Raw genomic sequence first — 21,689 nt, forward strand, 5'->3', positions numbered from 1 at the left:
ATCTATTTTTCATCTCAAGTGATACCCTCTGCTGTTACCAATGAACCTGGTCAATTTGATGATGTGAAAACCGATCAAAACAATGGAAGTGCTGACAATAAATCTGTCTCTATGGCACCCAGTGATGGAGCTGAATCTAAATCCTACGATCAAAATGAGCACAAAATATCAGAAAATAATGGGCTGATTTCATTTCCTATTGACCATTCTGAATGTATTAGACCCTGTGATAAGAAGGAAAAATGCAGGTAAATTCTGTAAAATGTAGTGGTAACAATTTTTGGCAGAAGTAGACCATTTTTTTCCCCACGAAAGTCCAATGATATATGTATCTCCATCTAATAACTTAATCAGATGTGTTTCTGTCCAGGCTGTCAGCTTTCCGAACTCTCTTGAATTTGTGTACATATTAACCTTAATTCGATGTGCCATACCCTTTGTCTTAATACTCTTACATCAGCACTCTTTTCATCTTAGGATCCAGTCCCTGACCAAGACTGCGTTTCTTCATCTTTACTACATCATCTGCCTCTGTTCCTACCTCATACCCAAAGTGGCCGAAACCGATATCCACACTTTGTTGCATCCAGACTGATTTTACCCAGTGCCCTATCTACTCGCACCCCCACCCCCAACATTCAGAAACTCCAGCTTATCGAAACCCACATCAAACGTGTTTAAGCATGTTCACCACCCAGATTTTCCCCAGGATCTACTGTTTCCCATCCATATTTCCCTTCGGATGAGATATTAAATCAAGGTCCCATCTGTCTGTTCAGGTTGATGTTAAATATCCCAATCTACTATTCGAAAGAAAAGAGTTTCTCCCTGTGTCCTGGCAACAATCCCCCCAAAATAAAATAGAAATTAGTCACTTAGCTGTTTGTGGGACATTGCTGCATGTAATTGTGCTGCCATGTTTTCCTACAAATCACTCCATTTCACAGTAAATCCTGTGAAGCCCTATGAGGCATCCTTTCGATATGATAAGGCATTATACCAAATTCAAGGATTCTGCTTCTATTATTATTATCTCCCAGTGGATCAACATTTTATTGCCAGTGCTGTTACAATTACATCCGTTTTTCAATTGCTGCTATTTTACTATGATTTTTTATTTTAATTTGTCACTATAATTTCAAAACTATTTCATTTTGCACTGCACATTAACAAATTAGTATTTTAATTTGAATTAATTTTGTCTGATAATTTCCCTTTTTTGCCCATGTTCATCTTGATTTCTTCAGTTTTGCAATATTATCCTGTTTAACTTCTTCTAATGTGTCTACCTCCATTTCACAGTTCTCTCGCTGCCAACTTTTCTCTTTTGTTTTTTCTCTTCCCTGATATGTTTTAATGGTTCTTTCAAATCATGGTTATATGTTTTATGTAATCTGAATACCATGATTGGATTGTAGCCTTGTAATAGTTATATATATTCATTGTTTCATATTGATATATTATCCAGCAGATTGCTTGTAAAGTCATATGTGTACTTTTTTAAGGATTGTTTCCTCCAAAATTAAACGTTATACCTATGTGGATCCTGACTACGCTTACATGGAAAAGGAAATAGAAGCAATAAATGCACACAGAAAGTATTACATGGATTATATTCAAGGTCTGAAAGAACGACGCTTACACAATGAAAGTTGCAGGTAATCAACAGGTTTTATGAATGGTTGCTTTGGCAAAAAGGAGAGAAATACTTAATGAGCCCTTCTTGATCTATTTACCTAGTGAGGGAGAATATGGTTTAATTTATTCCTTAAGTTAATATTTTTACGTGTTTGGGGAATTTAAGATTGTATTCTATAAACAAATTGCTATTTAGAAACTAATAACTTTTTCATTAAACAAATCTTATTTCAATAACAACAATTTACATTTGTATAGCGCTTTTCACGTCAGTAGGATGTAAGGGTAGTAACACAAAGAAAAGTATGAAAAAAATGTAAAATTTTAACAGGATAATATTTTTGTTTTGCTCAGAGATATTTTTTGTAACTTATGAATTAACATGTTTTCAAATTTTGAGCTTGGTATGGTTTTTGAAATAATGCTTTCATTCTAATTATAGAGATTTTGAAGAGTTCAACAATACAGTAGACATAGGGCTGAAACCAGCAGGAGGGCTCATTCCTCCAAGACTTTCATACTCAGAAATTTTCAATGAGAAATGTGTCGAAAATGCCATTCCATCTCCCATGATTGCACTTAGAACAAGAAATGAGCTTTTATCCAGGGAGATGAAATCCATAGAAGAATCAGTAAGTTGGCATCTGTGAAACTTCATTGATATAAGTAAACATGTAACTATGAGCTATATCTTTGCTTGAAAACTATTACCAGTATTTTTTTTAATTGATTTACAACAGCCAATGGATGGTCTTAATGTTGTTCCAAGTACACCCCAAGAAAAGGAGGATTGTAAGCAGGTACTGACACCTCAAGAGCTTCACCAAATACTCATTGGTATGTTGAACATTAATTTGACATTGACATGTATAGTCCAGTAATCAATTGTGAACTTTTTGAAAATACTGTATATCTATATATGTATCAATTATTTTATATTCAAATGAATGATTGTGTCACAATAGGATTAGTCTTTTTAATATGGATTAAAATGAAAGTTTGAAGCCCTATCTTATGTGTGAAATCTTTTTTATATATATTGTTAATTAATTTAAATATTTTGTTAGGTTTAACACGGGTCTTCCTTTTGCACGAAGTATAATTGTAATTGATTTGTTGCAGTGGAAATGATTTACCGTCAGTATATTTTTGCAGTATGTTCTTCCAAACTGGAATGCCATTTTTAAATTTCAGGGCCATCGATAATCGACTTTGGAGAAGTTTGTGTAAATTCAATATCAAAGCAGAACTTGAATATTGTGAACTGTTTACCTATGTACATTCTTTTTGAAATTGAAATTGCTTGTTTGGAGCTGCATCAGACCAGTCCTTTATCTCAGGTGATCCCACCCCAATCTACATTTTACTTACCGTTGATATTCGAAACTGACCTACCTGGAAATTTTCGCAAGTGAGTTTTCAAGAGAAGTTCCTTTCCTTTTTTTCTGTCATAGTGATTTATTTTGTAGCCTGAGACATATTAAAACAATTGCAGAATATATTTAAGTTATTTGAAAAATAGATACTTTGCTTTTTGAATATATAGGGGTCTAATTTGCAGTGGGTTTACTTTAAAAGGAAGCTGATTGATAATTGGAAGTGCACTGCACCGGTCACATTGATTTGTGGGAACATAACAACATAAGAAATGCTAGATGAAAAAATGACCAAGGTCCATCTAGTTCACCTTCCCCCTTCCTGGCAGTCACATACACATATGTCCTGAACTACCTATTTACTATTTTCCATGTTATTTCCCAAAAATCTGTGTTTGAAGGAATCAACATTCCCTGCTTCAATCGTCTCCCTAGGGAATCTGTTCCATCAGTTTACTATTCGGAACACCACAGCATTCATGCAGTGTTCCTCAGGCTCTGTCCTGACCTCTTCTCTTTAACCTTTACATGCTCCCTCTTGGTGACATCATCTGCAGACATGGGGTCAACTTCCACATGTACGCGGATGACACCTAACTCTATCTCTCTCCTTCCAACCTCGACCCCAGGACCACTGATATCCTGATGATTGTCTGTCACACATCAAGTCCTAGATTAGAGCCAACTTTCTACAGTTGAACGAAGCAAGACTGAGGCCCTCCTGATTGGCTTGTGCCAGCACCTCCACACTTCAGGCACTGGTAGCATCAGCATCCAAGGATGCATACTCCACCTCACGCCAGTCAGGAACCTAGGGGTCTTGTTGACCCTCTTCTGTCCTTTCTCCCCCACATCCATGCCATGACCTGGTCTGCTTCCTCCACCTCCACAACATTGCCCGACTCTGCCACTGCCTCACCCCTCAGGCCGCTGGAAGCCTCATACATGGCTTCATTACAACCAAGCTCAACTATGCCAATGCCCTGCTTTTTGGCCTTCCCTACTCTTCCCTCCACAAGCTCCAGATCATCCAGAACCATGCAGCTCGTGTCCTCTCCCGCACAAGGTTCCGTGACCCCATCACACCCACCCTCACCCGGCTCCACTGGCTCCCCAACCCTCAGAGGATCGAGTTCAAAATTCTCATTCTCATCTTCAAGGCCCTCCGTGGCCTTGCCCCCTCCTACCTCTCCGAACTGCTAACCCCTTATCAACCTATCCTCTCCCTCCGCTCAGCAGGCCTGCTCCATGGCCTCTGCCCGGCCCTTCAGCTTCTCTGCCCCCACCGTCTGGAACTCAATCCCACATTCCCTTCACCTCGTTCCCTTCCTTGCTTCCTTCAAGGCATGCCTCAAGACCCTCCTCTTCGATCCTGCCTTCGGCCATTCCGTCTGCCTCCACTCCCTGGTCCTAATCTCTGACTGTTCAGCGCCTTGGTACGTCCTTCCGACATGAAAAGCGCTTTACAAAATATCACATTTTATAAGTACGTTGTATTAGGATTGAGTTCCTGTGAATCTTCGTGTTCACTTGCAGATTCCTTATTAGGAAATCCTGTTGGAAATTCCCACATATTAGACACATTAAGAATACGTTATGAAGGTCTGGATATTTCATTTGTTTATGGTGCAATTTTATATTGCTTATTGTATTTTCACTTATTTATTGTGCAAATTTACATTGTTTCTACGTTAAAGAAGTTGCATGTTAAAAGTACTATATAATCGTTTGTTAGAGACAAGCCATTTTGAATTTCCAACAGTGGCTAGTAAAGGGAATTTGATCAAAAAAAGTTTGTTTCATCATTGCTTCTCACTTTGAATAAGATATTAAGTACAATATTAAATAATTTTATTTTGCAGATCAATTAAATGCAAAATAAATGGCTGCAGCAGTGCTGAAGTGCTACTAATGGCAAAGGTGGTGAATCTTGCTCTCGAGCTGTCAAGCAATGTGGTGGTAGTGAAGCCAAACTTTGGATTTCTACCAGAGACTGGATTCAGGACTACAGTTAAGCTTTACAATCGCAAAAACAGCCCAGCTGAATTCACCTGGGTCCCAGTAATAACAGAAAAAGGAATAGCATTCTCCATCCGGCCTGCTAAAGGTACTGAAAGCGTCCCAAAGCGCTTCACAGACTATATTGTAAAATTAATTGATTGTATATTTCGGGGGCAAAACGTGGCAGTCATTTGCGCACAGCAGTGTCCCACAAACAGTCATGGATTGAGTGACCAAATTATTATTTTTTTTGATGGGAATATTATCCCCGGAAAACGATCTGCCAATCGAATAACAACCATGTTCCTACTTACTGGGTTAAGTATTTACTGTGGAGTCCTGTGGCTCAGTGGTTAGAGCACTCGCCTTGCAAGCGAGAGACTTGGGTTTGATTCCTGAGGGGTGAAATGTTGGGCAAGTTTCCTTACTCCATAATCCTCTGTTTACCTAGCAATAAGTAGGAACCTGATTGTTAGTCGATGGGTAGCTCGCTTTTCCGGAAGTAATAATTCCTTCAAAGAAAATAATAATAAATTGGTCACTTCAATCCATGACTGTTTGTGGGACCCTGTTGTGCCCAATTGGCTGCCGCGTTTGCCTACAAAACATACATTCAATTCACTTTACAGTATATTCTGTGATGCGCTTTGAGGCGTCTTGAAGACATGATAAGGCGCTATATCAAATGCAAGGATATTTATTTTTATTATTACTGTTAGGCGTGTGGAGTAAGGAAACTTGCCCAACGTTTTGCCCTGCCCAGGAATCGAACCCAGGTCCTCTCGCTTGCGAGGCGAGTGCTCTAACCAATACCCTACAGGATTGTACTGTTGTTAAAATGCTAAAAATTTATGTAATGCTGAAATTAAATTTTAAAAACCTATTTGCGTCCCGTAATTCCCCATAAACAGCCATGAATTTCGCCCACAAGATATACAGTCAATTCATTTTACAGTACATTCTGTGAAGTTCTTTAAGATGACTTGAAGACGTGATCAGGCGCTGTATCAAATGCAAGGTTTATTATTTTGTGTTGAACTTTTTTTTACCTCTGCTGCAGCCACTGTGGCTCTTTTGCTGAATTGGATCTTCGGCTGCCCTTGTGTCACCCTTGCCTACTCTTACCATCAACATCTACAGCTCGGATTTCAATGAATGGAATTACTGTAAAGAAAAAGGATTAAATAATAATATATTTGTTTACAGTTTTACTAGAGAATTGAGGACAGGTACTGAGATGGTGAAATATGAGTGTATTTGTTAAATAAAAAGTATGCTTAAGAACCGAACCTTAGCAAAAAATAGTTTCAATCTACACAGCGCTGATCACATGCTCAGATTTCCTGCAACTTTTTAACAATAAAGTGCCCACTGCTGTATAGTTTATGAATATGCTAAACTAGCAGGAACATACAGTTGTGGGGAGTTGTGTGGCTCAGGCTGACTTTTCTACCTATGGAGGAAATACAAAGGTGGGAGACGAGAAAGAGAATATACTTATTATATCTCAAATTTAATTTATGTTTACTCAAGTCAATTCTTAAGGAAAGCCTTTTTTNAAGGATATCTTATTCAATGCAGGCACTGTTGATGCATTTATGGACCTGGAGTGTGAAGTGGTTTGGCATCCATCATTCTTCTCCCCAATCGAAGGAGAGCTTGATCTTTTTGTACATGAGGGCAACAAAATCAGACTGAAATGCATCGCCAAGGTACAATGCTAATTAATTTGCGTGATTCTTTCTAAACGGTCTTGTTTGAATTTTTATATAAATTTCAATAATAATAAAAAATTCATCTAATAAATAAGTGTCTATGAAATGCTTTAATGCTCATTAGAACTCAAAAGGTGAAACAATAATTATTAATAATTCTTCTTATTAAGAATTTAATTTGCAACACAGCTTTAACTCTGGAAGGCCCCACTTGTAAGTGAAGCTTGAATTGCAAGTATTTAAAGACCAACAAAAATATTGATCTCATAAATTGAGTCAAAACCTCATACAGAGACATACATGTAATGTCTATTTTTGTACTCCATGTCGAAAGAAAACCTTTTATGGGGATTTCCATATCTACATTCCATACCTTACTGCATGGTTATTTTGCAATCGCATTAAATTCTATCTGTTATTTCTCAGCCTATCTATTTCATTTTTCAGATACATTTGAATGTATTTCATAACTGTTACACCAGTCATGTACAGTCACATAAGGATTCAGTGCTGCTTTAGTAGAACGCCAACTAACTGAACAAAATCTATCTGTTTGTCCATTTAACTGCACTGGGCTCTGATGAGGAAGTGGACAATTCGGTCTGCTGTGTGGGAAAAGATTGGCCTTGTAAGCTGACACACTTACACACAACTTTGGTTGGACAGAGTTAGGAAACCAGATAAAAAACACCTAGACAGAGAGATGGACACATTTATATATAGAAAGACATAGATCTGGAAAGTGCAAGCTTGAGAGAGCGAAAAAGAGAAGAGACAGAAAAAACTAAAAAGAGCAAGAGATTCAGGCAGAGATTGTGACAGATGAGGAGGGAGAAATTCTGACGCGGAGAAAGAAAGAAATGCCAAGAGACAGAGAGTGGCAGAGAAAGAGAAAGGCTTGGACAGGGTGTTTTGATAATGTTTTGATATGACTCCCAGTGCTCATAGTTTGCAGTGTAGCTAATTTGAATTTTACATGATGATGACCAGTATGCACTGTTTGCTTACCTACAATGGAACTGGTCCTAATAGAATATAATAAGTGATTACAACAGTATTATCTGGCTGTAAGTGCACCTTGGTATGATAAAAGTGACCTACAGTACTCAATAATGCTCATATTCTTTGATTTTAAACATTAAATACATTTGCTTACTTCTGTAAGTCCCAAGGCCAGCAACTTTTTAAATAATTTAAACAGAGTGTACTAATATATTGAACTTTTACAGTAATGTGATTACATTTACGGTAATGAAATGTCTGTAGAATGTAGTATCGTGAAAAATATTTTGAAATCCTTTTTCTTATTTTGAAGCTTGGCCCTACCACTGTCCAGTTTCTTGAGAAACATGTGCTTTTTAATGCAGCCCCATGGAATTTAAGTACTGTGAAGGGAGCTATTATCAAAAACCTTGGACAAAATCATGCTTACTTTAAGGTATCTTACTTTAAGTAGCTGGGTTACTACTAAGCAGTTACTATTCATATTTATACCTGTTCTCTACTGGAAATACTTACATGATTGGTCATTAGGTACGTAGGATGTGTCCCTCCAAGGAGAGAGTGTGCATACCATTCCAACATTGTATCTCTGGGATTTCCAATGTGTAGGTGGGATACATGGAACTCTTAGCACAATCAAAAAGTAAGATCTGTAGGCGAGATTTGAAGGTGGGAAGGGAGGGAAAGGCGGGGAGATTGAGGGAGAGAGTTACAGAGTCTTGGGGCATACTAGCTGAAGGCACTTGATGTCCGTCAAATCAAGCTGACAGAACATCAGCGGACTGTGAGTCGCAGCCGGAGGAGGAGAAGTAGACTTGGGTGTCACCTGCATGCATGTGGAAGTTGACCCCAAGTCTGCGGATAAGATTGCCGAGAGGGAGCATGTAGATGAGGAAAAGAAGGGGGCGAAGAATGGGGCCTTGGGCTACCCCGCAAGTGACTGGGCAGGGGCGGGAGGAGAAACCGTTTGCCTAGATGTATTGTTGGCTGGTATCTAAGGGAAGCTAGTGCGCACTTTGACATGAATGCTCATTGATAGCACTCAATTGTTAATAGCATAAAATGTGATAATTTGTTTTGCTATGTAGTATTACTTTAGATGGTGCAAAAATTTTTATGAACTTCTTTAATAAACTTAAGTTATATGTTCATGATCCTTGATAGATTTTTTTCTCTCCTAAAAGATCAAAAATGAGAATCCTCTTCCTGGGCTGACTGTATATCCTGTTTCTGGGACAATACCTGCTGGTGGTCATGCAATTCTCAAAATTGACCTCACCCCAACTAAAGTGTTCAAGTTTGACATCAGAGTAAAGGTAAAATTGAAATGAATAATAGTGTAAAATTGCATTGTAATAAAGTTTCACTAATTTATATGAAATATGGTGAAATTAAGTTGTCCAATTATATGTTGATTACTTTCGCTTAGGTAGAGATTCGAAATTCAAGTACATTGAAATTACGGATTGGAGGATCAGTGGAGCCACCTCAGGCTGACATCAGTGTGGTTAGTAGTTTGCTAGATTTTTTTGTTCCAAATTTTAAATTGTAAAAATGGGCCATATCTATCAAACAAGCACCATATTCAAGTTTAAACAAAATTTGAGATCCCACTAAATTGTCGAAGTTGACAAATTCACAAAATACCCTTATATGGAATCATATAGAATAGAAAGGTTTAAGCCAGTTTGATACCTGGTTTATGCTGAATTAATTTTCAGTACATGGGGAAAAAATACTTGTTGGAATCTTTGTATTGCTCTCTAAGGTCCATCGATTTTGTTGCAAAATGCCTCCACAGTAGTCTACCTCTTTTTGCCTCTCTGTTTTTTTTGGTCCAGCTTCTCTGCTTTTCTTTTTTTGTCTGACACATGGAGAACCCCATCACCATGTTTAAGAGTATGCAAACCAAATTAAGAGTTCCATGCATCCCACCTACACGTGGAAATTCCAGATAGATTGTTGGAATGGTATGCACACTCTCTCCCTGGAGGAACACATCATGCGGACCAAATTCCAGAATGTATTACCGCAGGTTGCAAGAGCCAAGGCTTGGGGACTCCAGAGTTGCTTTGGGGTACTGCTGGAATCCAGCCAGCTAAAACTGTATAACTTGCCATTGATATGACTTTCTGACAAGCTTTCCCGGTGCTTGTCCAGCAAGGATCACACTATCTATTAAGGTTTTGGCTTCTATGATTAACAGGAGTTGATTAGGACGATTCCCTGCCTCCAGTGACTGATCTGGCCTTCCAGGTCCTGTCAATGTGCCAGGCTAGCTGTGTCATCAGCAGTGCCCTGGAATACTGTGGACCCGCCTGGCTCAGGAACCGGACTACCAAAACCACCACAGAGGGTTGACTCGATTTTGACATTCTGTTGCCAAATATAAAATATAAGAAAAATGTTATACTTGGTTACTTACTTTGACCATTATTTTATTTTTTGTAATCTGTGCCATTTACCAATAATTAACTCATCCTTTTATCTGCAGAAATATTTCAAGTTTCCTGGTGTATTCCTTGGTGCTACCTATACTATTCCTTTCACTTTACTGAATCTGACTGGATCACGAATGATAACTCATTTTAATCTGTCTGACAACAAAGACTTTGCATTGAAGTTTGAAGACTCTGCAGGTACATATTAAATCTTAAACCTATCAGTGCCATTTTTTAAAATATCACATTGTTGATGTACATTTAATAAATGCCTTAAGAAATGGTCATTCTTATCATTGAGGAACATATGGCAAAACTATCCTTCCATTTCACCTTTATCTCAAAAGAATGTTCTTGCTTTCATCTCTATCTATCCCTGATTCTTGTGAGAGTTTACAATTCACATGCTTTTTCCTATAATAATGCAACCAAAACAGTTCAGAATGTGGCTTACTTCCTTAGGTCTTCCAGATGTATTGCTACCGACAACAGCTATTTAAAGGCCCTATTATTGACTGTTTATGTAAACTGCACAGTGACAATTTTCCATGGGTGAAAACACTGAGGGGTTGAACAACAACGATTTGCTTTTATGTAATGCCCTAAATATAGGTTAACATCTCTGAGAGCTGTACAAAGTTAGTGTTGGACAAGGAAGGGAGAGGTGGCGGTGGGACATGAAAGGATTTATATGTGAGGGTGAGGACTTTGAAATGAATCAACTGGGAGCCAGATAGCAAGTGGACATTGTTGAGGACTGGGATATGAAGTGCGGGGTTTGGTGCTGGTGAAGATTGTGGGCAGTGGGATAAGTTAAATAAATTGGAACTTGTTGAAGTGTGTGTCAGCCATTTTGTAATGCTCTATTACTTAAAATAGTTGTCTTATTCAGCAGTGTTTTATTACATTCATTACATTTCTATTATTTATGGTGGTAATAAAGTGGACTTTCATTTGTGTTTAAACATTATCAATGGTATTTCATAATCAGTAATATAAATAGATGAAACTACAGACAACATATACAAATCATTCGTATTGTTACTGTGTTTAGCATTCTTGAGGACTCAAAAATATTTATACATTTTTGACCTTAGATTCAAGTAACGATCCATTTGATCCACACATCTGTGATGTGAATCTAAAAGCCAAAGAAGAAATCAAATGTGAATTACTGTTCACACCTACAGAAGTAAGTAATTTAAAACAAATCTTGTCCACTGTGCTTTTTTTTCTTTCCTTTGCCATTCATGAATGAGTTCATTATGACTATAAAACTGGTGTGTGGGTTAAATGTGCAGGCAAACAAAATTTATGTTCAAGACCAGATTTGAGCTACTTAACAGTGCTTTAACACAACACGTTAAACTCTGATGCTCTGCCTCTCTTACTTTCTTTCTCTGATTAACTTTCTATCTCTATTTTACAACAATCTATTTCATTATTTTCTCTTGTTTTGACTTTCTAATAAAACGTTGCAAATTCTGAATGACTCCCACTTGATGTTGCTGGTTCATAGTCATGGGTAAGTGGGTCTTGGTAACATTATGTACATGCTTGAAACTAATGTTCTTGCCAGCTTTGCCATTCAACTTTACTTCCTAATCAGAACCTAATTCGGATTTTACAAAGATTTCCAAAGAATGTAAAGCACACAAACCACTCGGTCCAACAATGGCGGTGGCAGTATTTATACTCTGCACGAGTTTCCACCCATTCCTTACTCCCACCCATTCCCTTTTATTTCCCTCTCCCTTATGTAAAGATTGAATGCATCTATACTATCTGATTCAACCACTACTTCAGGCAATGAGTTCCACAATCTCACTTTCCTCTGTGGGAAGTAGTTCCTTCTAAATTCTTTTTTTAGATTCTCTAGGTGCTATCTTATCCCTGGTTATAGACTCCCCAACCAGTGGAATCAGCCTTTTTATACTGACCTTATCGAAAAACAAGGATAAGTGGACATGAGCATGTTAGTGTGCTTATATATAGGATATCATTTGAAAGATATTTTGTTCGTAGCTTTTCTTTGATGATAAAATAACTGCAACATGTAGATTTTTATTGCATTGTCTGCATTGCCACAACGTATGTTTAAAATTTTATTTTAGAAATTTAGAACTGAATTGTTCAAAAAATGAACCCATTTATTTACCAATTTATGTCCATTGAAACCACTGGAGGGCAGCAGTGACTTTTATAATTTAAACCATGAGTAGGAAAGGATATAGAGTCCTGTAGCTCAGTGGTTAGAGCACTCGCTTTGCAAGCGAGAAACCTGAGTTCAATTCCAGGCAGAGGGCGAAACCTTGGGCAAGTTTCCTTACTCCACACAGAGCCTAATAATAATCCCTCCAAAACCAAAAACAATAATAAATTGTTCATTTTCAATCTACGACTGTTTGTGGGACATTCGCTGTGCGCAATTGGTTGCCGCGTTCGCCCACAAATATACAGTCAATTCACTTTACAGTGTGTTCTGTGAAGCGCTTTGGGACGTCCTCCCGATGTGAAAAGCGCTATGTCAAATGCAAGGATTATTATTATTATATAGTTACAATTTGTGCACCTGGGATGAGGGAACTGCAGATTTGCTTTTGTTACATTTTACTAATTATTAATAAACGCACTTACACCATCTTGAGTCATAGAAAATATCTCCCACAAAGCACCATACTTAACAGTAAATCCTGTGAAGGGCTTTGAGATGTCCTCCTGAAGTGAAAGGTAATATATCAAATGCAAGGATTATTAGTGTTGTTATAAATTACAGCACAGAAAGCAGTTGTTTAGTCCATCAAGCCTATACTGGAGTTAGCACCTCCACTAGAGCTAAATACTCTTATCCCAATTTCCAGGTTTTTTCCGTACTTGTTTATTTTGTTTCTCCTCAAATTGTAAACTATCACAATTAAATGTCAAGGTATAAACTTCAATAGCCACTTGGGGCAAAGCATTCAATGTTATAATAACCTGTGTGAAATTCACTCTTATTAACTCTGCACAATTATGGACTACTGAACATGTTACAACAAAGCATCAATTTAATAATTTCCTTGCTTTTATATTGAATACCCCTATATATAAAAACCCTCAATAAGTTTTATGGCTTTTTCTATGTGCACTCTGGCTTTTAAACATCTAGGTATCTAAACTTCTAGATCTTTATTTCTCAATCTCTTTCAAGAACATTATGATTTGTGGTGTTCCTTCTTTCTTTGTTCTTCCAAAATGCAGGACAGTACTTCAGATTTCTCAACCTTAAACTGTATCTGTCACCTATATGAACTTTTGCACCATGGCTGTTTCTGGAATATTACTGTTTACAAATTGGCTGCCTCATTTGCCTACAAAATATAGTTACTTCATTTCACGGTAATAATTCTGTGATGCACCTTGCAATAACTCACTGGCATGATCAAGCGTTATATCAAATGCAATGATTAGTCATTATTATTAATGAAGTATTTTTTCCATTTTCCCCTATTCTATCTACCCTTCATCCTCACCACATCCACCCCGGTTCCTTCCTAACAACCACATGTGGTTAAACTGCTTTGGCCACCTCTGCTGAACGGGTATAATCCCTGCAATTGATATAATTCTTTATCACGTCGAAACACCTCGCAGAACTTTTCTGTTAAGTGTAGTGACAATACATTTATAGGCAAGCGTGAAAGACAATTTGCACACAGAAATAGCCACAAAAGACCATCCAATTTTTTACATGAAGAAATATTGGCTATGATAATGGGAGAAACTCCTTTTATAAAATAGTGCATGGAATCTTTAGTGTCCAGCTGAAGACACAGTATCAGTTTAACATTTCATCTGAAAGATGGGACTCCGACTATGCAACACTGCTCTAATACTGCATTGGAGTGTCAGCCCGGTGAAAGTCCTAATATATTATGCAATATAGTACAAAGGTAGTTTGAGACATATGTGCACTCGACCGCCAGGAAGATGGAAAGCTAACTAGATTGACCTTGGCCTTTTTTTTGTCGAGCATTTCTTATGTACTTGTATTCTTATGTACAGGATTTGAACTCACACCCTTCTGACACAGGTGCATGAATCATACCAACTGAGCCTAACTCTTGCTGTTTCCTACATTCTTCCCAGTTTCCTATACCCTCTTATTTGTTATTGGGGTTAAATAGGAAATTTAAAATTTTTATTTGTACATGTGTTTAAGAAATTGTGAGACAATTGCACATTTTTGATATCATCAGCAAATTTAGACATTATTTCCCCTATTTCCAAACTATAAACATAAAAGGAAAACAAAAAGAGTACCCAGCTCAGATTCGTGGGACAAGCCATTACCTGCATACATTGGAGAAATATACATTTGACCCTATTTTTTGCTTTCTATCTTTCAGCCACCGTTCTATCTATGCCTCTAATTTACTTTTTATACTATGCCTTAACTTTCCACATTGTGTGTACTTAAATATAGCTCTGGAGAAATCCTACCTCACTTTGTTTACATATAAAAATAGGTATTTTATATGGTAAAATAGATAAAAGAAATGATTTTCATGTATTAGGGGTTTTTTCTTCCATGCTAGCATTCATAGATTATTTTAATTTCAAAATTCTTTGAGCACTACACAAATATTATTAGACAAAGAATGAAGTAATCTAACTTGTTTTTATGTTTTAGTTTCTTTCGAGAATATTGAGAGGTAAATAATATTCCACTCAATACAATCATAATTCAACTAAAGTTTTCTTTAAAAAAGAAGTAAACTATTTAGAAATATTTATTTTGTTATATTTGGCAATTAAACCTAAACTATTTGCTTTTAGTTGGCATCCTATAATTTTAATCTGCCAATTATCATCAACAACTCTGCTTCACCTTCTCCTCCTCCGAGTTCTGTACCATGTAGTCCACATGATGACAAATTTCTACTCTGCCCTCGGGTGCAGATATTGAACCAGCCTACTCCTTCTCGAAGAGTACAAGCCATAGGTAGGTTTAAAACCAAGAGTAAATGCTGTTATGTACTGTAAAATATTATTTTGTAAAACCAAAAAAAAGTTAAATGTTTTTAACAAAGAAGATTTTTTGTGCCACTTTTCTCCCCTTTTCACTGGAAGGCGTGAGACATGCTGGATTACGGTTTGAGTTTTGTCAAGCTATTCATCTGCAGCTGATAATAATAATCTTCGAGTTTGATATAGCGCCTTTTAAGTCGGGAGGATGATATTATCACGGTATTATAAATCCTTCTTCATCCTTTTCGTAATGGATTGGCTTTATTTTTTCTGGATCATAAGGTGTTTGTTCAGACTCTATGCTGAGATTTTAATTTATCATTAGATTTAAAGCATCACAGTGTGGTACAAGTGGAGTGCTGCCTTGTTGGAGGTACCTAGGTTCTGTCTGGCACTTTGCATGTGGAAATTAAAAGTCAGGAATTTTTCAGTCTTCTGCACTTGCTTTTGGGTCATTGCACAGAATATTATTTGGTTCATTACTAAGTTATGCTGATATTACTGAGTTACTCAGGTATTCCATGCAACAATGCAGAAATGCCTAATAGCGTGGCAGTCCAGTAAGATAGTGGTAGGGACCAAAGAGATTCTTGAAGATTCATGCTGTTTTTTGGATCTAGCATTGAGGCCTCTTAATATTGCTTCACCTCATAACAACTTCCAGCATTACCTAGTCTTTTTTGCAACAATTGTTCAGAAGTTGAAGGATATTTCCAAACACATTTTACTCCAATCCATTAAATAAGCAATGGAATGTGTTTTGGATGACAATAATTTTCACCTCTTTAAGATTTTGAAATTTTGACCATTTATGAGAGGCATATTGCTTGGGACAAAATAGAATATGTTACAATCTGCAAAGTTACATTTGTGAAACACTGTTACAAGGTTTGTTTATGTGTTTCAACAGTAAATTTGGTAATGTATACATAAGTCCTCCCGATGTGAAAAGCGCTATACAAATGTAATTTTGTTGTTGTTGTTACAGTTATATTTATTTTTCAGCACTTAGGTCACCACTGGAAATGTCAGCTTCCAAGGTGGAATTCTCTTATCTTCCCGGATACAATGACTTTGGAGTTTTGGGAGCAAAGCCATTTGTAGAGGTGCAATATATGGAATGTCTTTCTTGATAAAGTGACAGATTAATTTTTAAAGGCTGATGTTTTAAATCATGTAGAAAAATCAGTATGAAGAATCATATTAGTTTCAGAGAAGCTAATGTTTCTTATTGTTGTCCAGTACATTAAAACTTTTAAGCAAGTAATTTAACCATATTGTGAAGCATGTTTATCATGGTGTATGTTAATTATTTTACAATTATTAATCCCAAAGCAGTATTTATTTACAAAATAATCTAGAAATTGTCAGTTAACTACAGTGTATATATTTGTTATCCTGCTTTAATTCTTATTTTGTTTTGTTTTTGAATTGCTTAGAGAATTACAATAAAAAACACATCTAACAAAATTGTCCAGTGGATGTTAGATTTAGACAGTCAAAACGATGAGGCCCTTGAAGAAGGTATTTTCAGATTCCATCAGCACAATGGGAGTCTTCAACCAGGCCAAGGACATTGCATGACTATCTGCTTCTGCCCAAGTAGGTTTTTACAGTACATTTAATAACCATCTCAACCATATATAAAGTTTGATTTTTCCTTTCCTGGAAAAAGTTGCCAATCTATGTCCATATCTAACCCTTGGTATAATCTTTTCATGCACCTCCATCCCTATCTCACACCCAATGCTGCTGAAACACTTACCCACACCTACTTTTACATCATGATTTTTTCAACCTAATCCTCGCTGGTCTGCCTTGCTCCACAATTCACAAGCTGCAACTTATCCAAAACTCCTTGCCGATTCTCACCCACACAAAATACTGCACATTCTTCATTCCAGTGCTCACCAGTCTCCACTGGCTACTCGGCTCCCAGGGGTCGATTTCAAGGTCCTACACACCTAAAAATCCATTCATTTCCTGGTACTTCCTTATCTGTTTGCTTTGTATGTAGCTTGTATAGCTTGATACTGTAAATGTAGGTTGTGAATTTTTCAAAAGTCTACGAGGTTGGTTGGACAAAACCTATCCATTTCAGGAACAGTTTAAGCTGCCATTTATTTGGTTATTTTCATATCAATAATCTTCCATTTTGCTTCTAACGATTGATTCCATCAGTGTTACTTATTGAGGTCAGGCAAATGGTTCTATAAAATTTGAGTATGTGAACTTCATTTGCTTGTTTACAGTTTAGAATCTCCCAATGAATTGTACTTATATTATGTGGAAAGGTGATTCTTGTGCTGGCATATTTTTCAGAGTGTCCTGGCGAATACATAAGTAAGATACCTATGTTTATCAATGAAGAGAAAACCTATCCATTCAGAACAATTACTGTATCAGGCACTATACATACCCCAGAGCTGATCTTCGATCCTCCTATTTTGGTGTTGAATCCAGTTCCCCTAAACATGAAAATTACAGCAATTGTCCAAATTACTCCCATCCACTACGCAAGGTTTGGATTTTGGTATTACTCCTATTTACATAATGTACAAAATGTTCAAATATCAGTACATTATAATTATGTACTTTGTAAACATCAAGAGAACCTCATTAGTGTAATTTTGATTTTGAAATGTTGATTTAAATGATTTGACATGGAAATATAAGTTAAATATGGAATCTAATTGATGATATTTTTGTTCATAAATATTACTAGTAATATAGTAATATTACTCTGTCTATCTCTCTGTGCCCTTCTTTCTTTTTCTATCTCTCTTCCTCACACTGCACCACTTTCACTGTCATTCTTTTGTTATACTCCTCTCTCCCTTGGTGCTACTCTCTTTGCCATTCTCTCTCTTGCTCCATGTCATTATTTCTCTTTTTGCCTCTCTCTATTTTTCTATTTTTTTGGTCAGCCTCTCTCTATTTTCCTTTTTTTTTGTCTGAAACATGCAGAAACCCATCACCATGCTTAAGAGTATGCAAACCAAACTGAAAGTTCTGTGTCTCCCACCTATACATGGAAATTCCAGAGATAGTTGTTGAAATAGAATGCAAACTCTCTCCTTGGAGGGGCACATCCTGCTTATCTAATTCCGGAAAGTATTAGGCACAGATTGGCAAGAGCCAAGGCTTGGGAACCCCATTGTGTGCATTGGGGCACTGCTGGGAGTCTAACCAGCTAAAAAAACACATAGTTTGCCATTGAGAGCACTGCCTGGCAAGCTTTTCCGCTGCTTGTCCAGCCAGGATCACTCTACCACCTGTTAGGGCTTTGGCTTGCAGGGATAATGAGAGCTGAGTGGGAAGTGACTGTCCCAATGACTGGTCTGCTCTCCAAATCCTGCCCTGCCGATGAGCTTGTGCTGTCATCAGCAGTGCCCTGGAGTCCTGTGGACCCACCTTTCTCAGGAACTGGATTACAAGACGGTCACAGAGAGTGGGCTTGATTCCAACGTTCCATTGCCTAACATGCCACCTTGGAGTCAGTTCAAGAAGACCCCACTTACTTCTCCCCCAAGGAGGATAGTCACTAGTTGGTCATATGACATCCAACAAACACGGGTTGAGCCCTCACTAGGGGGATGGTAGGCAACATGGCTCATCAGGAAATACGTGAAAGCATTGCCACCATCTTCCTGTCCACAGTTCAGACACATGTTCCTTGCCATTGTGTGATGGTTCCACCAGTTGGAGGTGCAGAGCTGAAGTTGTGTTTTTGTCTGACACTCCTACTCTTCAGTGAACTATAGATCAGGATGTGATGTTAAGAATCTGCTGATCAATGGATCATTGCCATCAATTCTGTATCCTCTAATACTCTAATGCATAAGAAAGTGATTTTGACTTTACGAAACAGCTTCTGTTTAGCCAGCAGTATTCCATGCTATATTGCGATGGGGTAGAATATTTTTAATCATCCATGCCCTCAGGTTATAATGAGATTTAAGATTTATAAATTCAGGAAATGAAGTTCTGACATATCTATTGATCATTCTGATCCTGCTTTGCTGCAAATTAGGCAGTTAAACTATTTAATGCATTGAGTTGGGAGAATATTTTTTTGATTTAGTTCCAGAGAATGCATCCTTGAAGTTGAAATCCCAGATATTGAAATGGGGGATGAGATGAGAGTTAAGCTACTATCATTCCAGTTCCCAGATGGTCTTGAGGTATTGAGTGAGAAGAATACAAGCATAACTTGCATTATTACCTTCTGTTCATTCAAACCAATCTCATTGTCTATGAATGTCATTTTCATTGATCAGAAAAATAACAGGTAAGAAATGTTTCTTTTTTTTATCCTTATTAAATGAATGTGCACACATTAAGATTGTTAGTTTGTGAAAGAGTTGCTAGATTTTAATGCAGTTAATCAAGTAGATAAATAATCTGTTAGAAAATAAAAAAACTTTTCTGTGTCTTTATCTTAATTTGTTGTCATTCAGTTTAGTGTTTGCACATACTATTTTGAACAGGAGCACTTTGGGACCTCCCCACACCACCACCATGCACTTTCTCAAACTCTTGGAATCCATCTCTGATGTTAAAACTTATTTGCCTGGTTATTTACTTTGTCCCTTCCTTACTTTTTAAAGAATAGTATCATTTTGCTGCCTTGCAATCTTCTGGTATTACATCTGACATCAGAGAGCTTTGAAAGGTTTCAACGAACACATTTCTAATTTATGACCATGGGTATGGAAACTGTCGGACCTGGAAATTTTGTTGTTTTCACATTCCAATGTGTACCTTGTACAATTGTCCTGTTCATATTAATTCTTATAAATCTCTCCCGTTCAATCTCTGCTATCATAATGCTTCTTCTTCAGTGTTAAAACCAGCAAAATATCAATTTTATAGTTCTACCATATCCTATCTATTATTCTGGGGTCCTAACCATAAACGTTTTCAAAGTCCAATTTATTGTCATAATTGTGAGCATGTTTGGGACAGGCAATACCATTTAAGATATGGTTTTCTTGTAAAATCATAAAATTGTTGGACAATTTTGCAAAAGTATGGATCCTTCTGTTTTGCTTAAGATTGCATTTTATGAGTGTGGGTGTGTATTTGTGTGTGTTTGTATATTCCCAGATTTTTCAAACAAATTAACATTGTTATATAATGTATAAATATTAGGTGCAGTATGACTAATGTATCAGAATAATGATCCATCAAGAAAAAAACCCAATAATAAATTGGTCACTTCAATCCATGACTGTTTGTGGGACACTGCTGTGTGCAATTTGGCTGCCGCATTTCACCCACAAATATACAGTCAATTCACTTTACAGTATATTCTGTGAAGCGCTTTGAGACGTCTAGAAGATGTGGAAAGCACTATATCAAATGCAAGGATTATTATTATTATGAGAAGCATAATTTTTCATTTAAGCCCTAATGTTACCATTCCTCCTATGCAGGTTCAAGCTGCCAGTTTCTGCAACTGCAGATAATTGTCTGTTGACTGTGTATTCATACATTGGTTTAAATCACAAAGACCAAAATATCATTATCAAAACTGGTAAGTGGGCTCTCATATGAATAGAAATTCCATTTTGCTGAGGGAGAAAGCCCCCTGAGCTACATATCTTTAAGATGTCATGATGTTCTGTGTTTCATTAGGAGGCATGCCGCATGTTGATTCCTCATGTTTTTGGCACTATATGTGTGTGTATATATATTTTACATAAACAAAATCCCTATTCTTTTTCCCTCCTCCTTTTGTGAGTGCATTCTACTGTGGCACAGTTTCTCTAGTATTTGAATGTAGAGGACATATCAACCAAGCCTGATCCTGTTTTCACCTAATGTCCAAACATATTAAAGGAAGGATCGGTTAATTGTAGTCAGGAGTGGTACTGATGATTTTTTTCTCCTTTCTTTGCGTATATCATGCACTATTTTAAAAAAATCAGCTTTATATAACAGATATCAATATATGCATAATGAAGAATGGCAATAACAATTAAAGATGAAAATCAAAACAAAATTAGTTACGAACACAAAATGTTCTATCCATGCTGCCACATTTTTGTTTAATATTGAAAAGGTGTGGTTAGAGTCTTTTCTCTTTCCTCTCTGACTTCCCTTTCGGATGCATGCCATTATGGCCTGGTGAATTAAGTTCTCTAAATTAAGTTGTGTTTTCTATAGTTATTCCTTTTAATTGCTCTACCCATTATCTCACTCTTTTGTAAAAACGGATGGGGGACGTTATAGAGGGAAATGTGGAAATGGTGTGGCCGCACGTTTCTATTGGTCCAGGTTATTGCTAGTAATGGTTTGTCTTTTTTTTAAAGATTATGATGATGGAAATAGCAATGCAAAAATTTTTCTGCAAACCTATGGTGTCACAGAAAATTCCTCACTCAATACTTCGAGTACCTCATTTACTGCTTTCACATTAAATGATGGGTCGTTTTCAGGTATTGTTCATTCTGCACCAATTACACTGAAATCACACACAAAGAGGCAGTCAGAACCTCAGT

At 37.0% G+C, this 21,689-nt stretch overlaps 1 protein-coding gene across 1 annotated transcript in view; it reads left to right on the forward strand.

Annotated features, from left to right (window-relative positions):
* Positions 1-21,689, forward strand: part of LOC103185538 (cilia- and flagella-associated protein 47-like) — a 174,702-nt gene that overhangs the window by 9,408 nt on the left and 143,605 nt on the right. Inside the window, exons 10-28 of the mRNA XM_042334120.1 lie at positions 20-248; positions 1,506-1,658; positions 2,081-2,270; positions 2,379-2,475; positions 2,833-3,049; positions 4,877-5,121; positions 6,597-6,727; positions 8,046-8,168; positions 8,917-9,048; positions 9,162-9,239; positions 10,227-10,371; positions 11,271-11,365; positions 14,992-15,157; positions 15,974-16,071; positions 16,623-16,785; positions 17,506-17,704; positions 19,268-19,474; positions 20,622-20,722; positions 21,501-21,626. Coding sequence (XP_042190054.1) covers positions 20-248; positions 1,506-1,658; positions 2,081-2,270; positions 2,379-2,475; positions 2,833-3,049; positions 4,877-5,121; positions 6,597-6,727; positions 8,046-8,168; positions 8,917-9,048; positions 9,162-9,239; positions 10,227-10,371; positions 11,271-11,365; positions 14,992-15,157; positions 15,974-16,071; positions 16,623-16,785; positions 17,506-17,704; positions 19,268-19,474; positions 20,622-20,722; positions 21,501-21,626 — 2,895 coding nt within the window. The remainder of the gene's footprint in view (positions 1-19; positions 249-1,505; positions 1,659-2,080; positions 2,271-2,378; positions 2,476-2,832; positions 3,050-4,876; positions 5,122-6,596; positions 6,728-8,045; positions 8,169-8,916; positions 9,049-9,161; positions 9,240-10,226; positions 10,372-11,270; positions 11,366-14,991; positions 15,158-15,973; positions 16,072-16,622; positions 16,786-17,505; positions 17,705-19,267; positions 19,475-20,621; positions 20,723-21,500; positions 21,627-21,689) is intronic.

Source organism: Callorhinchus milii, unplaced genomic scaffold (genome assembly GCF_018977255.1).
Source record: "Callorhinchus milii isolate IMCB2004 unplaced genomic scaffold, IMCB_Cmil_1.0 Scaffold4, whole genome shotgun sequence".
Classification (NCBI taxonomy): Eukaryota; Metazoa; Chordata; class Chondrichthyes; order Chimaeriformes; family Callorhinchidae; genus Callorhinchus; species Callorhinchus milii.